The 15,466-nt window shown below is 43.1% G+C and overlaps 1 protein-coding gene and 1 non-coding gene across 2 annotated transcripts; one reads left to right on the plus strand and one right to left on the minus strand.

Annotated features, from left to right (window-relative positions):
* The first annotated feature begins 1,116 nt into the window (after positions 1-1,116).
* On the plus strand, positions 1,117-12,769 carry amd1 (adenosylmethionine decarboxylase 1). The gene is made up of 9 exons (XM_076756011.1): positions 1,117-1,437; positions 7,186-7,272; positions 8,100-8,226; positions 8,372-8,474; positions 8,727-8,769; positions 8,984-9,128; positions 9,233-9,325; positions 9,413-9,568; positions 9,665-12,769. Exons 1-9 carry the CDS (start codon positions 1,325-1,327, stop codon positions 9,806-9,808), a joined length of 1,011 nt encoding a protein of 336 aa, XP_076612126.1. The 5' UTR covers positions 1,117-1,324; the 3' UTR covers positions 9,809-12,769.
* A 1,518-nt stretch (positions 12,770-14,287) lies between these two features.
* trnad-guc (transfer RNA aspartic acid (anticodon GUC)) lies at positions 14,288-14,359 on the minus strand. Its single transcript has one exon. It is a non-coding gene; the product is annotated as a tRNA-Asp (tRNA).
* Positions 14,360-15,466: the final 1,107 nt, after the last annotated feature.

Consider the following 15,466-nt stretch of genomic DNA (forward strand, 5'->3'; position numbering starts at 1 on the left):
CGTTTCTCGCTGCGGTTTGTTGCACTTCGCGTACTCGTGAACGCTCTTCAAAAATGTAGACATCCGTGGTTTAGAATTCATGGTGTAAAAGCAGGGCTGCACGTTCAAAGTATATAAGTTGTAGTCTTTATACATATTTAAAAATATTTTATCAACCCTGAACTGTTAATTGCCTTAATTTCATTGTATAAACCAGTTATTATTACGATAACAAAACAAATACATTTGATCAAATTTGCGATATAAATTAATGTTTCCCTTCGTCTTATATTTTTAAATTGGTGTAAAATTAACCCAAATTGCTACCACCCTCTTGGCACCCTCTTTGATTATTATTATTATTATTATTATTATTATTAGTAGTAGTAGTAGTAGTAGTAGTAGTAGTAGTAGTAGTAGTAGTAGTAATGGATATTTCCGAAGAAGAATAATACAAATGTTTGCAACGTCAATTTTTTATTTGGTAGCTAAATGGTGTTAAATGTAGGCTTATAAAATGATGAAATGCAATCACATAACTTCAACAGTAATGGTCTCATTTTATCGAAGAGACTTCTATTTTAAGTGTAGTAATATTATCTTCATAGCATAATTCAGTCACAATTGTGTACATATTTGTTTATGTCAGCATGAAGCTCAAAAAACAATAAATGTCGCAGAGCGGTACGCATCAGGAATAAAGCACATCATGTAATGTTCAATTATGTCTGAGAAGCATTTAGTTTACAATGAAAGTTGCCTTAAACATATTGGAGTTCAAAAATATAACATTTATATGATATATAGATTAAATCCCCCCCCTCCCCACACACACACATTTTCAAGAAGGATCGAATGAACATCGCTTTCTGTCATATTACTATTTTAATACCCTTCAAAAATGTTATTTGGGCTACTGTATTTTGATATTAAACAGCTATTCCACGCTACGCGTATAGGCTGAAAAAAAAACATAAAAAACGTCACGTGAGGAAAACCCTGTTGTCACAATGATTGATGATTGATAGAATCCGGAACCAACCGCATATCACAAGACAGAGCACTACGAACTGATTGGTTAAACGCGAGACTGACGTAGCACAGCTAGCATATAAAGACACCACGCCATCTCCATTCAGTGCTCTACACAGTATGGCCGGCGATATTAGCTAGCACTCGCTAACTGTATTCTCTGCAAAAGGGAAGACGGCAACTTAAGAAAATCAACACCTGGATTGCTTTAAGGACAGTACCTCAATAAATTATAACTGATCGAGGAAGGACTTAATAAGTTGTAAACGTTACAACCGACGGTTAATATTTTTTGTTGGGTGTCTGTTGTCTCATGATGGAAGATAACGGTGCACATTTCTTCGAGGGGACTGAGAAGCTGTTGGAGGTGTGGTTCTCTCGGCAGGATGAGACCAAAGGAACCGGGGACCTCCGTACCATCCCAAGGTTCGTGTCATTTGAATGTCTCAGGTGTCGCGTCAGTCCACAGCAGCGTACGGAAATGTTGGCTATAACGCCGGCCACATGTTTGGCTTCGTTCCCTCCTCTCATTCATGACATGTAAACAGATAACTGAGCTTTAAATCTTGTTTTCCATAAGCAGTTTCTTGTCCGTAACAATTAGTTAATTCTAAGTTAGCTAACTCAACAGGGAAGGGAACCTCATTCTGACACCAGAGCATACTACCAGTAAAACTAGCTAACACCGTCACTCAAAAATGGCCACCTCCCCCTTAAACGGTGGTACTTTCAAGCTGAGTCATTCATTCTTCACCGAGGAAATGTATGGAAACAATCATTTTGGTACATTGATAGGGCCCCTCACGTGTTATGGTGAGCGATAGACCAATAGTATAGCTAAAGTTTAACAGCCGTCTTGACACAAAGTCGGCAACCAGATGAACGTTAAGGCTAAAGGTAGCTAACTGTAGCTAGTTCCTGGGAGAAAACACACAAATATTCAGCTGCCTCCTGTAGATCTCTTACTCGTTGTGCGGCTCAAAATGTCTTTTGGATCAGTTGAGCGAGTCTTTTCTTTTATTAGCGTTATGTGTCAGCTCACTGTGGTGCCAGCATTAGGCGGGCTTGAGCCCTCTTTCCCCCTGTCGGTTCGTTTTATTACCCCCGCATTAGTGTCGGGACATCATTTGATTACATTAGCGTTACATCACAGTACTAAAATATACCAAGCTACCTATTTTACGTACTCAAACGGGGTTTAATAAAATAGTGCTGTATGTGTGTCTTACTGTAAATGGGGAGGTTTTTTTTTCTGCGTCATGCAACAGCGAGGGGGCCTCAGTGGAGGTGTCAAGCATGTGGTCGCCCGTCGTCACCGCGTGTTGCCTCGACCCCGACCACCAACATATCAGTGACCGATGACTTAAATGTCACTTTCTGGTAAACCAAATAGTTTAATTTTGTTCAGAGAGGAGCGCTTGCGGCCCTCGCGGCAGATAAGACGGGATCTGAAATGGTACCAGTCAACATGTGCTATGACAGAGACACTGAGTCATCGGGGAGGTTTCTGTGGATGAGCTCCAGTGACCGATAGTCAGTTTAGTCTGCTTTCCTGACAGCTACCCCAAGATCTGCTGTAGGTTCGACAAAAATGATATATAGTCCTTGTTCCGGTCCAGTCACGTTTCCAGCCATGTAGACACTCCCCTCCCATTTCCTCTGATTGGTCAGAGGGTCTCCCTACTGCCGTTTGATTGGAGGCGTTTGACTGCGTTCAAAGGAAAGGCTCTGTGTGATGGGACGTTCAGAGAATGTGAATGCCTAAAAAGGCTACTGACCTTTGACCCTGTTCAAAATTCATTTGTTACCATGCTTGAGAAACTTGTGGCAAGTAGAGCAAAGTCAGGTGTAAATGGATAGATGAAAATCCTTTAGGTGAGCCATGTTACTGTTTGTTCTGAGGGAGTTTGGTTAGGACAGGTGTTCATTCTTCAGTTTGAGGGTGGAGCCACTGGAGGTGTGTTACGATGACAGCTGGCTGGAAATCATCACCCGCACAGCTCACCCTCTCTGTCAGTCTGAATTGCCTAAGGTTTATCCAAAGGGAGGATTGAGCCACATCAACTAAAATAATTTCACCGCATATTTTTGCTTTTTATGCTGATGGTATGATATAATGGTATCACAAAAAACACAAGTCTAGTTTGAACATATCTCAAGACACAAAATTATTTAAAAACATGTGTTCATTGGCTCCAAATAGCAATGAAAATTAGGTATAGTTCCACATGTGTTTTTGAAGGAGTAGCCTGCCCCATAATATTGTTTAATCACTAAATGTAATGTGACTCATTCTTAGAGTTAGACAAGGGGTCTGATTAGTTATCTCAACAGCATTTTATTTTGCAGAAAACCCTAAATATTCACTGTAGCACAGGGCAAGTCTACCCAGTACATTTACATACAGCAGCAACACACACCCCTACCGATGTGACACACAGCTTTTCTGTAACCACAAAACCTGCTAAGCTTGTGTTGCAGCGTGAAGTGGTAATGTTTGCTCTGGCCTTGTGAGACGACACTAAAAGCATCACACATCCAACCTACTACTCTGGTAGTAGTAAATTGAAGAAGTAAAATGATTAAATGATTGCACACTTATTGCCCAAGAGTCTTCCAGTTGTTGTGTGGACATTTCCATCAAGTTCATCCACTGGGTCATCATCTCATTAGATGGTGGGTGTAGATGAAGACTATTGTGTTGGTTCTTGCAGCCAACAACAAAAAAACAGGCGCAAAATTGCTCATACCTTCCCATCTTCATTTCACCGGAGTCTGTGTTATAGCGAAGGAAAATAGCAGTGGATGTAACTCCAGCTCTGAGTGTGTATGTAGCCCTCTACCTGTATGTTATCACAGCCACAGTAACGCTCATTATTCTTAATATACCAAAACATCTGTCACTGTGATGACAGTATTTCAAAATCCATGTCATGACAGAACATAACCCTGGTGACTGTGACCATGACAGAACCAGTAAACCGCCCACCCCTCGTTTAAACCACTTGACACTGTGTTCTCTTACCTGTGACTGCTGTACTGTATTACTAAGTTAATGGCCTATAGGAAGGTTCAAGGCTAAGTGTGCCCTGTGCTGTTAGTGACTTTTTTTGGTCATTAACCAGATCACAGATGTCTGCATAAGGAAAGTGTGTGGCCAGTCGGGTGAATGAGGACTGGCATTAATTTACAGCCGCAGGGCAGATTAAAGGCTCAGAGGGACACTGTCAGTGGATCAGTCTCGCTGGACGTCAGCCAATGTCCAAATAAGTCCACAAGGGCATCTGATTCACAAATGTGGAACTCACTTACGTTACTTCCACTGTCCTTCCTCAGGGTTTGGCGGCAGCTTACAGTATGCTTCTAGTGATTTTTCAAGCAACTAGTTGTTAAGACCAGTTAGGGCCAGTGGAATGTAGCCAAAATTCCAGGAATCTGCATCAGCTTTGTAAAGTATGTATTCCTGTCTCCAGGGTATGTAGGGAACCTCTAGTGTTTGGCAGTCTAATCTGGTCTTTTCCTGGAGACCGCGCTTTCTTTGACGAAGATCTGATCTTGCTGAGTGACCAGAAATGGCCTCTGGTGTATATTTCACACTGAAACAGGAGCTGACCCATGTCTCCAGTAACGTTGTCACTCTGGTATGGCGCTGGGAGACCGGGTTGTTGCAACTGCTCTGTCATTTAATGTTTAAACGAAAAAGTCAATCATAAAACTCTAGCTGAACAAGCCATGCCTTTGGGGGTTATTCTCGTACTGGCTTGGCAAGAAAAACTGCAATTTAGTTCTTTGTAGTAGGGTTTAAGCGAGCTCAATTTTTCACCCGTAAATTTGTACCTTCCAAACACGTTTTGACCAGTAGAGGTCAAATGCTTGAGTGGTCTGCCATTCTTATCAGTCTACCGCAGTCTTATTCTTAACTATAAGGTGTAAAGTAAAAGAGGCTGCATAGTTTACTGTTGTGACAAACAGACTGAAGGTAAAAATGTCCTATGTCTCTATTCATTCTAAAAAACTACCGCGTCCTTAGCCTGGAATGTGGTCTTAATGGCAGTGTGTGAAGACATCTGCACCATAATGGAACATTATGTTGTGCAAATTGTGATGGCAGCACAACATTCAGGCTGTGGTGAATGGGACTAAGTGTTGATATACTACACGTAACACTCCAGTTCAAAGATTCCAAACACACTAACTCAGTTTTCTAATCTCTCAATAATGGTGGCCGTGATCAAGAAGTAAGATGGTGCATGACTACAAAGCTAGCGTGTTTGACTTTTAGCCTGCAGCATGACATGATTGTTGTATTATGTCATTCTTCGAGGAGCAGATTTAATCTGGACACCCACCACATCTAGGCAGTGCAGCTACTTGTGTTTTGCAGTGTGAGGGTTTATGCATGAAGGAGACATTTTGAAGCACTCGCACATTGTTTTGACACCTCATCATCCGTATGAGCTGTTCCAAAGGTTGGTTGGTTACTTTATTTTGGCCTCAGAGTGGTGAGAAACACAGTGATGATAAAAAGCATGCACACACCAACCAGTAGCTAGTCAATAGTCATCATTGATGTAGTCAGACTCTGATTACTTGTCCCCCAGCAGCTCAAGGGAATGATAATCTGTCATCGTTTGCTGTGTACATGTGCTCCTGGAATGCATGTGTCTGTCAGTATTTGTTGTTCCATCTAAATATTTGACAAGTTTTTAGTCTTGAGGCCACAGAATAAATTCAGGTCTGTGTATTTTTCACTTGCAAATATGCTCATAGTTATTCAAAAGGTTAAAAATTATCTCTGAACCATTTCTTAACCATTTGTGATGGTTTTATTGGGTTGATGGGGATGAAGCTGGGGGGGGGGGGGGGGGGGGCATGCAACAAGGGTTCCCTGGCACGCTTGAACTGTGGAGTTTTGGTTATGTACTCATGTCAGGTCAGACCGCCCAGGTACCTGAAGTTTACCAGAACCCAGTTTTACTCATTAGTTTATGCCTAGGTTTGTGTATTTCTGTTGGAATGGAGCCTTTATAAGAGAGAGTGGTAGCAAAACTTGTCAGATACACTTATATATCAAGCTTTTTAAGCTTTCTTTTTTTCTTAATCTTCATGTAATTTCCACTCAGTTTTGCACATTTCCAATGTATAAAACAGGTGGCTGAAAAGCTGTGTAGTTGAGCTAGTCAACGAGCAAATGGCTTTCTGTTCACACCTGCTTTCTGTCCAGAGCTGTCACTGCCAGTTAGAGAACCGCTGCTGACAGTCTAGTTACTGAGGCACATTTCTCTTTCAGAGGTTCCCCAGAAAAGGCTGTCGATTCATGCAGCCCTGTCCATCTCTCAGGGGGTGAACTATGCAACATTGGCTGCTGGTAAATTCCCTATTGAGCTTTGCCCTCCTCGCGGTCTTTCTCTACCAGCCCAGGCTGTGCTCTGCTTCCTACTGAACGCTCTGAATGGGTCCAGGCTGCCCTTCCAAGGTTATAATGAGAACGTGACGCAGCTGCATTTGCACTGCAGCTTTCTTAGAGTGGTGGTGGGAGGGGGGGAGATGGCAGCGGCAGAAGCAGCCTTCCTGTCGTCGAGGAGAGCACTGGCTGTGCTGTCTGGCCAGCCTGTGATTTCAATATTCAAACAACCCAAATCCACATTGCCCTGCAGCTTTCCTAGACACAGCGAGTACCTTATTACTGTCACTCTGATGCATTTCTTCTTTGGTGATCTCAAATGGCAGCATTTTATTGTAGTAATCCCCCCACCCTCCTCTGGGACAGTAAATCTCAGGTCAGATGAAGGCATACATTTGCTTTATTTCAGCAGACAAATTACAGAAAGGTCCATTTGATATTCATTTGTGATTATTGCTTGTGTGTTGTCTGATATTCTCCATATTCTCCTGTCATTTCACAGTCCCTGCCTCCCTGTTACGACTTTCTCTGCAGGCCATTACTGTAGAAGACTGTATGCCCTCCTTGTTAAGACATAATCAAAAGAACTCCATTTACTCTGTGTGTGTGTGTGTGTGTGTGTGTGTGTGTGTGTGTGTGTGTGTGTTATTTTTAACCAGCGAAAGCAGGTTTTCTCCTCTGTAGTGGGATGCACTCCCAAATTGGAAACAAGTGGATAAAATATAAATGTCAAAATAGTAACTGTTGCATTTCATCTCTCTTTTTTTTAGGTTTGAGTGGGACAAACTTTTGGAGAATGTGCATTGTTTGATCATAAGTGTGACAAAGTCTGACAAGCAGGAAGCTTATATACTCAGGTGAGTGCTGTCTCTTTACTTGCCTTGTGTCCTCTGTTTTGCTGCTTATTAGAAGGCTGGAAGGATTAAACTGCAGTCACCTGTAAGCCGCTTGCCATTGACTGAACGGCCTCTGTCCCAGGTGATGAGACAGAGCCATAGGCACGTTACATGCTGTTCTTCCTCCTCCCCTCTCCCAGAGTCTAATACAGACTGCAGACAGTTATACTACTAATGAACATGAACCAGGGTGAACTAGCATGAACAAATACAGATGGGTATCAGATGGGCGGGATTTCCCACATGCAGCATGTTTTACAACTCTTCCCGAGTTGCCCAAGAGCACTTCCCCTGTAATTACTGCTGTCATGTGGTTCCAACCTCTGTTTGGCAAGTTAAAACACATTTACTGAGATTTTTGTTTTTGCTCCCCTCCCTGACGCCCTTATTTGCAAGTGATGCGTTCCCCATTGACATGTTTGATTCAGGAGATCTGTGAATGCATGCATGCATTTTTTTGTGCCTGGTGTAAGTGGGGATTAAATGAGCTCCATGCTTGACAAATTCAACTACAAGGAAGAAGGAAGAAAGTGTTTTAAAAAAAAAAAAAAAGAAAAGAAAAGAAGAAAAACACATTCCCTGTTGAGCTACAAATATGTCTTCATGGGCAAACTCAGTGGACCTGCAGTTTGTTTGGCCTCTTAGGTGTATATTTGAAATAGTAGACTGGGACATGGATGGAAGGAAAACCACCAGCTAATCATCACTTGTATAATAAGTCAGTGGCACACACATCTAATTCAAATACAGATGTTTTACATTCCTCTTGTACCTCTTTCCTTCCACAGTGAGAGTAGCATGTTTGTCTCCAAGAGACGTTTCATTTTGAAGACATGCGGAACCACCCTCTTACTGCAAGCACTGGTGCCTCTGCTGGAACTCGCCAGGGAGTACTGCGGTTTCGATGCCATCGAGGTAACAAAGCAATTTGAGTGTATGTAAAAACATACCATGCTCTGTGCTCATGTCAGAGTCTGACATACAACCTCACGGCTTCTGTTTGTGCTTGATGCCTGCGGCTGGTAATCCTTCTAATGATTTACTGCTTCTTTTTTTGCAGAATTTCTTCTACTCCCGCAAGAACTTTATGAAGCCAACCCATCAAGAGTTTCCTCATCGAAACTTCCAGGAGGAAGTGGACTTTCTCGGCCAGATTTTCCCAAGTACATAACAATCTATAATCTGATCGCTGTCTTTTTTTTTTTTTTTTTTGGTGTCCGTCCTTTTCCCTCTGAAAAAGTATTTGAAAGAAATGGTTCGTTGTCTCTTTAGGTTTGCTCTTTAGCATATCTGTTGTTGTGTCCAATAAGGCTGAAGAGTGAAGGATGCATGCAATCCCATTTTTGAGATGCTTTCAGGTGACCGATGACCATAAGAGCCACTGAAACAACCCTCTTTCTCTTTGCCTCCTCCAGATGGCGCAGCCTACTGTATGGGACGTTTGAACTCTGACTGCTGGTAAGCATCACACGGTTTCCTTCACTTCATGCATGCTTCACACAGTGTCCAACCACAGCAGGATTTTGCTAGACGACATCTGGATTTTAGCACAGATAATGACTGTCTAGCACAATCGTGAGATGGCGATGAAAAGATCAAGTCTGTTCTCTCTTGTCTGCTTTCTCCTGGTTTGATCAAACTTAAATGCCCTCTCTCTGCCCGTGTCCCACAGGTACTTGTTCACCCTGGACTTACCAGAGTACTGGGAGAACAAGCATGCGGATCAGACGCTGGAAGTTCTGATGAGTGATCTCGATCCAGCCATCATGGACCAGTTCTATATGAAAGATGGTGTTTCTGCAAGTGATGTCACTCGTGTAAGTTAATGCCCTCAGCACACGTCGTCCCTCCGCTGATGGGAAGAGGTTTAGGCATTGAGGGGTTTCCATGTTCTGAATTGATTTTGGTTTTCTTGTTGCAGATGAGTGGAATTCGTGACCTGATACCAGGTTCTGTGATTGATGCCACAATGTTCAACCCTTGTGGATACTCAATGAATGGAATGAAGGCTGACGTGAGTGTCTCTCTGTCTGAGCAGTCGCCTCCATCGTGCCAGTGACTTGAACGTTTCTGTAATGCGCCTCTGCTTGTTTTTCCCCAGGGAACTTACTGGACCATCCACATCACCCCGGAGCCAGAGTTCTCCTACGTCAGCTTCGAAACCAACCTCTCCCAGACATCCTACGATGATCTGGTCAGGAAGGTGGTGGAGGTGTTCAAGCCAGGAAAATTTGTGACTACGCTTTTTGTCAATCAGGTGCGTTTTAAAGTTCAAGCTAGCTTTTATTCAGCGCGATTATAATTCAGTACGCCACTGAGTAAATTCTCTTTTCCCTCCTGTTTGCCCCTGCAGAGCTCCAAATGTCGCAGTGTCTTTACTTCTGCCCAGAAACTCGAGGGCTACAAGCGCCTCGACCGCCAGTTGGCTCAATTCAACGATTACAATTTTGTCTTCACAAGCTACGCCCAGAACCGCCAGCAGAACCAGCAGAGCTGAGGGTTGAGGATGAAGAAGAGGCGTAAAAAGAAAGGTGGCCGCTCAGGACTCCCCCTCTGCGGCCGGCCTCACCCCCCAGTAGAGAGCTCGTTGTCCTCCTTCCCCCTCCTCCTCCCCTTCTGTTGCCGTCATCGTTCAGAATCTTCCGGTGCTGACGCGGCCATGAGCCCTAGTTTAACCTCCAGTTTGAGTTGTTTGCATTGTTGTAACTGTGACTTAGATCTCTTGCATGAAAGCTCTTTTCTCTGTTTCGATATTCTAGCTCACTCTTGCTGTGATCTTGAAGTGCATGTAGAGGAATTAAACACGCTCTGTTTGAGACTGTCCACCTGTGCCCAGTACGACGGTCCCTTCCTGCAGGTGTCCCCCCTCATCCCCCACAGACAAGGCTTCCGCCCGCACTAGGCCAGGGCCCTGACATGCTCAGATCAGTCTGCCTCTCTATGAGCTCAGCCTGTCCATTTTTAAAAAAAAAAAAAAAAAAAAAATTTGCAAATTCACAACCAGCCTCCAAGCAGTCTGCATCTAATTTCCCCTCCAATGTAACAATTGGTATTTCTGATCCACCACTTTCTGAGTGCACTTTAAAAACCTGTCGACTCATGGTACTAAAAGGCCAACCTTCTGTCTCAAGTCTGATTGAATGTATAAGTGGTGGGAAGCTTTTGGCCTTTCTATTCATTGTTGTATGTCAGGACATATTTGAGTTCCTTTGAAAATGAACGCCATACTTGCTGTTTAATGTCGCACTATTGGAGAAAAGGCTTGCAGCTTATTGGTCGTTGTGCTCTTCTTTTGCTGTGAACTGCACTGAAAGCGAAAGACTTTCTGCTCTGCTGGGCTTTGAAGCCAACTCCCTCGACCTGCATCCATTCACGTGCTCCTCCACCTCGACAATCATATAGTCCTTGTGTTTCCCCAAATAGACAGGCCTTTAAAGCCTTATGCCTGGAAATGTATGAATATGAATCATTTAAAGCATTTGACATGTGCACTTTGCTGCATCCAGGCTCATTTTCGTACAGCGTGCTGTATCTATAGGAAGCTTCCATCCTATAGATCCCACCGTCATATTCAGCACTATGATTTTCCACATTCACACCAATTGATTAAATGGAACATGTGAATGTAGCACAGGCTGTGTAAAGCAGCAGTCTGCCCCCCCCCTCCATCTTTCGAATGTACACATCTCTAGAGAAAAGCCTGGACCGGGTTTGAGCTGAATGTACGACTCCAGGAGAGCACCCCCCACACCCTCCTCCTCCCTCCCACACACAGAGAGCTCACAATGACCTCTGCCGAGCAGCCATTGTCCAGCTCACAGCGGGTCTCCCCCTGCCAGAGTCAGACTGTCAGCTGGCCCCAGAACTGTGACATGACGAGAGGCAGCCCTCCTGGCTGCGCCCGCTCTGAATGGGAAATAATGAATCAGACACTTTTTGCTTAGTTGCCCAGCAAAGCATTTTTCTTCTTCCCACATAATATCCATCCTCTCTCTGTCTCTTTCCGCCCCATACAGAAATCTGTGAGCACACAATAGAGGCCCACCAGTCTGAGCATGCCAGGGTGATCCCGGATCATTCCACATGTAACCGCTGCATAAACTGCCATTTTATTAAATTTATTGTGCCCAGACATTTTTTGCAGTGAATTGGTCGAAAATGTGACTCCCCTAGCAGTTTTCTTTTTCTTTTTGTTTGGATCAATGCCCTTTGTTCGTCGAGGGGGAAAATCCTGTGACACTATGGTGCATGTGACTACTAGTGCTGTGTTGCTTGACAGTGTAGTATAGCGCCGTCTCTTCCTCCTTTTGTCAGTAGGTCTGTGCTTCACCTTCCTCTTGTTTTACCAGCTGAAAGCGTTGTTGCAACTGCCGCATCCTGATGTTTTGGATAGGCGGGGACTCTTTTTTACCTTTAGGGGTTGGATCGACTTGTAATTAATGTTATTTCAAGTTGTGGAAAAGTGCTGAAAGCAGGTTAGACCTCTTATTCATGAAACATTAGTCAAACGTCCAAGGTCTGTCCTCTTCCGCGGTGTTCGCGATGCTTCTCCTGCCAGAGAATGCAGTTTGAATTTTGAACCAGAGGGGACACAGCGGGGGTCTTAACCTGCTCTCAGCCCTGCGGTGCAATACAATCTGTTCTTTGAAATATCTGCGATGATTGCATAAGCACCTGTAACAGTACATTCATCATCTAAGGCCCTCTGAGCCAGTCGGGGCAGCTCATGTAAGAACAAGCAGTGAAGTTGATGCCGGAATAGTTTCCCTCTAGTTTGTGTATCATGACGTTTGGGAGTGGTTTCATTCTTTTCCTGAGGACCAATCGCTGCCCTTACATGACCTCCTCTCAACTGCCTGTCTGCTGACTTAGGTGATCCGCCATGACTGTTGCAGGTTCTCTTTTGAAGTCACACATTGAGGGATTTCAAGTTTAATGCTGTCTGTTCTTGGATTAAGTATATTTTAGCATTGTTGGTGTGGATCATTGCTATCTTGTTTTATTTTTTTATACAGTGAACTCAAAATGCATTTTTGCAGTTGAACGGTAATAGAGTTTTATACAAAAAAAATATTTTGTATTTTTGCTGCGGACCAATATTCTCTCTCTTTTTTTTTTTTTTTTTTCTTCCCCTTTTGTCCAGACGTTTGTTTTGTTGTAAAACCAGTGTTCAAGAGTGTTCTTAAGTTAAGGGATGACCTTTTCAAAGCTGACTAAATGTTCTTTTTGTTTATTTCACTGTCCCTTCCTCTGCGAATCATCTGAAAGACTGCAGAGGAAGCGGCGGTGAAAGCCTCCCCGGGTGAGAGGGTGCAGTTGCAGGATGTATCAGGATGTACTGAAGGAGAAACTTTGCTGTTCTAATTCTTTCTTTTGCTGTTCTTTGGATGGTCAAGATGTGCTAAATATATCTGTGCTATGAGCTTGATGCTTCAATAAAACGATACTTATCTGTGCAGCTGCTGTGTTCTTTATTCAGTGTGTTTTGGTCCTAACAGATTGGACTTTGTAGTCTGTCTTTATTGAGTGTTTTTATAAAGACGATTAGGTTAAATTGTCAAAATCAGAGCATCACAGGGTCTGAGTATGTGTCAAGCTTCTGAAACACTGGATCCTTTATTTCCCATCATGCACCTGGATAGTGTCTTTCATTAGACTCTTCCTGCTCAATGCCCACTTCTGTCAACCAAATGTTCTGCTGTGTTTTTGTTAACCAAACTTGAGCTGAGATAACCCTGATGACATCATCAGGGTTGTTTTTTTAATACTCTCCATGACTTATTAAACTGATCTTGATGTGGAGATGGAGTGCTCCATATCAATGTCTGCCATATTAAATATTTTTGACAAACTACTGTGTGATGTAGCTTACCATTTAATATGATATGGCTAAAAATAGGAGTATAGCAACATGTGAACTGTTTAGAGCAACAGCAATTGGAAAAACCGCAGGTTGGTTCAGTGGCCACATGGTCACTAAATTCATTTCTTCTAGCATCTTCCCTCATGGGCCTCTTCAGCTGACTTCAGTCTTCCTCATGCCTTCAGGGAGACATGGGCTGGGTAACTGGGTCAGTCAACAGGGTTTTACTTAATGTTTATAGAAGCCAATAAGATCAACATTTACACAGAAAATGTGGGTCATAATGTTGAATTTATCAAAAGACACATGGTATGTGCGTATCAAACAAAAGCCTGGCCCTGAATCATGTTAAATCACTTACCTGGAAGCCAAACATCTGTAGTTGAGTTCCTCTCATCACTGAGGTTGGTCGATTGAAACATGAATTGAATGAATTCGGAGAGGTAGAGAGTGAGTCCCATTTTCACTTTAACTCTGATCATTTAAGAGAACTGTGTGAAGTGACGCAGACAAGGACATCAGCCTACAGGTGGAAGCCTCCACCAGCACCTAAAATGGGACGCTGTCATGTGTGTTTGCCTCAGTCCAGTATGTCAGTGTTCTCAAATTACTTTGCCGGTAATTATCCTGAAAGTTTGGAGGGGCCATTCCTCCCATTGATTTTCCAGGAGATTTGACAACTATTCACAGTTGGCCTCACGTGACAACCCCAAAACTGTTGTTCACGCCTTTTTCCAGGTGACTTCACCGACTCTAATGACTGCAGTTACACAGCAAGGAGCACAAACGTCCTCAGTGCTTTCAAAAATGATGGTAACAACCCTACAGAGATTAAATAACTGAGACACTCCACTCGTCACTTAGAAGTGGAGGAGCCCCTTGGATGAGAGAGGAAAGCTTTTCAACAAAGTGTTGTGGTTACCACCCTCTCCTCACATGCAAAAGGTCCCCAGGTGGTCACATTCTCCTTACTCTAAGTTTTAACTGCTAGGTGCTGTCAGCCAAATTGCCTCACAAACCCCACATTGTGTAGCAGTGTGGTCACATGTGCTTGATGGTTGCTGTATTACCTCGATCTCTGTGCAAAATCAGCCGCTGGTTGAAAAAGCTTCTCTCCCCGTCGGGGAATCGAACCCCGGTCTTCCGCGTGACAGGCGGAGATACTGTCCACTATACTAACGAGGATTACGTAGAGACGCTCTTCTGGAAATGTAATAATAATTTCAAAGTGTCGGATGGGGAGTCACGCGGGGTGATAGGGTCTATCGGGCTGTGCTCATTCTGAAAGGCGACTGTAATGACGTTACACCGAGTTGAAACGATCCTAGTGGTTCCAATAACCGTGATGATAACCCCATAGAGTTTCAATACCTGGGACTCCCGATCAGTCAGTTTGAACTGAACAAGCCACCTGGATGAGAGGGGAAATATTTTCAGGTTTCAACTAGCAGGTCCAGCTGCCCTCCTTGGATAACCGTGTATTCAGATCAGTAGTGTCAGGGGTCATGGTATTAATGTGGCATGAAGAGGAAAATTCTGTTACGCAAAGTGTTCAATGTTTGGATCCTTTTTTTTTTTCTAATATTTTGTGAATGAATAGATAATTTTACGCATTAAAACAACATTCATGAATTAAAACAGAGCAGCGCCTCATAGTGACACAACATGACAGGACTGAGTTTGGTTACAACAACTTTAACCAGTTTTGATTTCAGAGTACTTGGGTGAGATTTCCATCATATCTGCTGAAACTGGCAACTGCAATTTTAAGAAGAAGAAGAAGAAGAAGTAGTAGTAGTAGTAGTAGTTTGGGTGCATAATGAAACTATTACAGTGGTTTAGAGGATATTTAGCTGTGACAATGCATTGTATTTTATAAGCATGTCAAATGCTGTTTTATGTAAAATCTTAATAATAAATGTCGTGGAGTAAAATATACAGTTTCCCTCTGAAATGTAGCTGAGTAGAAGTTGAAGCACAGTCGTAAACAAATGGAAATCCCCATGTTAAGTACAAGCGCATGAAAGCTGTGCATAAATAGGGTACTTGAGAACCTGTTATTAGCTACTGTCCACCGCCATGTTAAATGACTTGGAAATGTTCTTGTATCCATCACCTGCAATCATGTTTTCACAGGGTTGCTTGGAGTGTTTGTCCTCATGAAGGAGATTTTGCTGCAGTCCAGATTCATCCACAGCTGTTAACCTTCTACATACATATCTATTTCTACTACAATCAACTGATACCTGAGTACTACACACAGGTGATCTCCATGTAACTAAAGATGTCACT

This window comes from Chaetodon auriga, chromosome 18, assembly GCF_051107435.1.
Source record: "Chaetodon auriga isolate fChaAug3 chromosome 18, fChaAug3.hap1, whole genome shotgun sequence".
NCBI classification, from domain to species: domain Eukaryota; kingdom Metazoa; phylum Chordata; class Actinopteri; order Chaetodontiformes; family Chaetodontidae; genus Chaetodon; species Chaetodon auriga.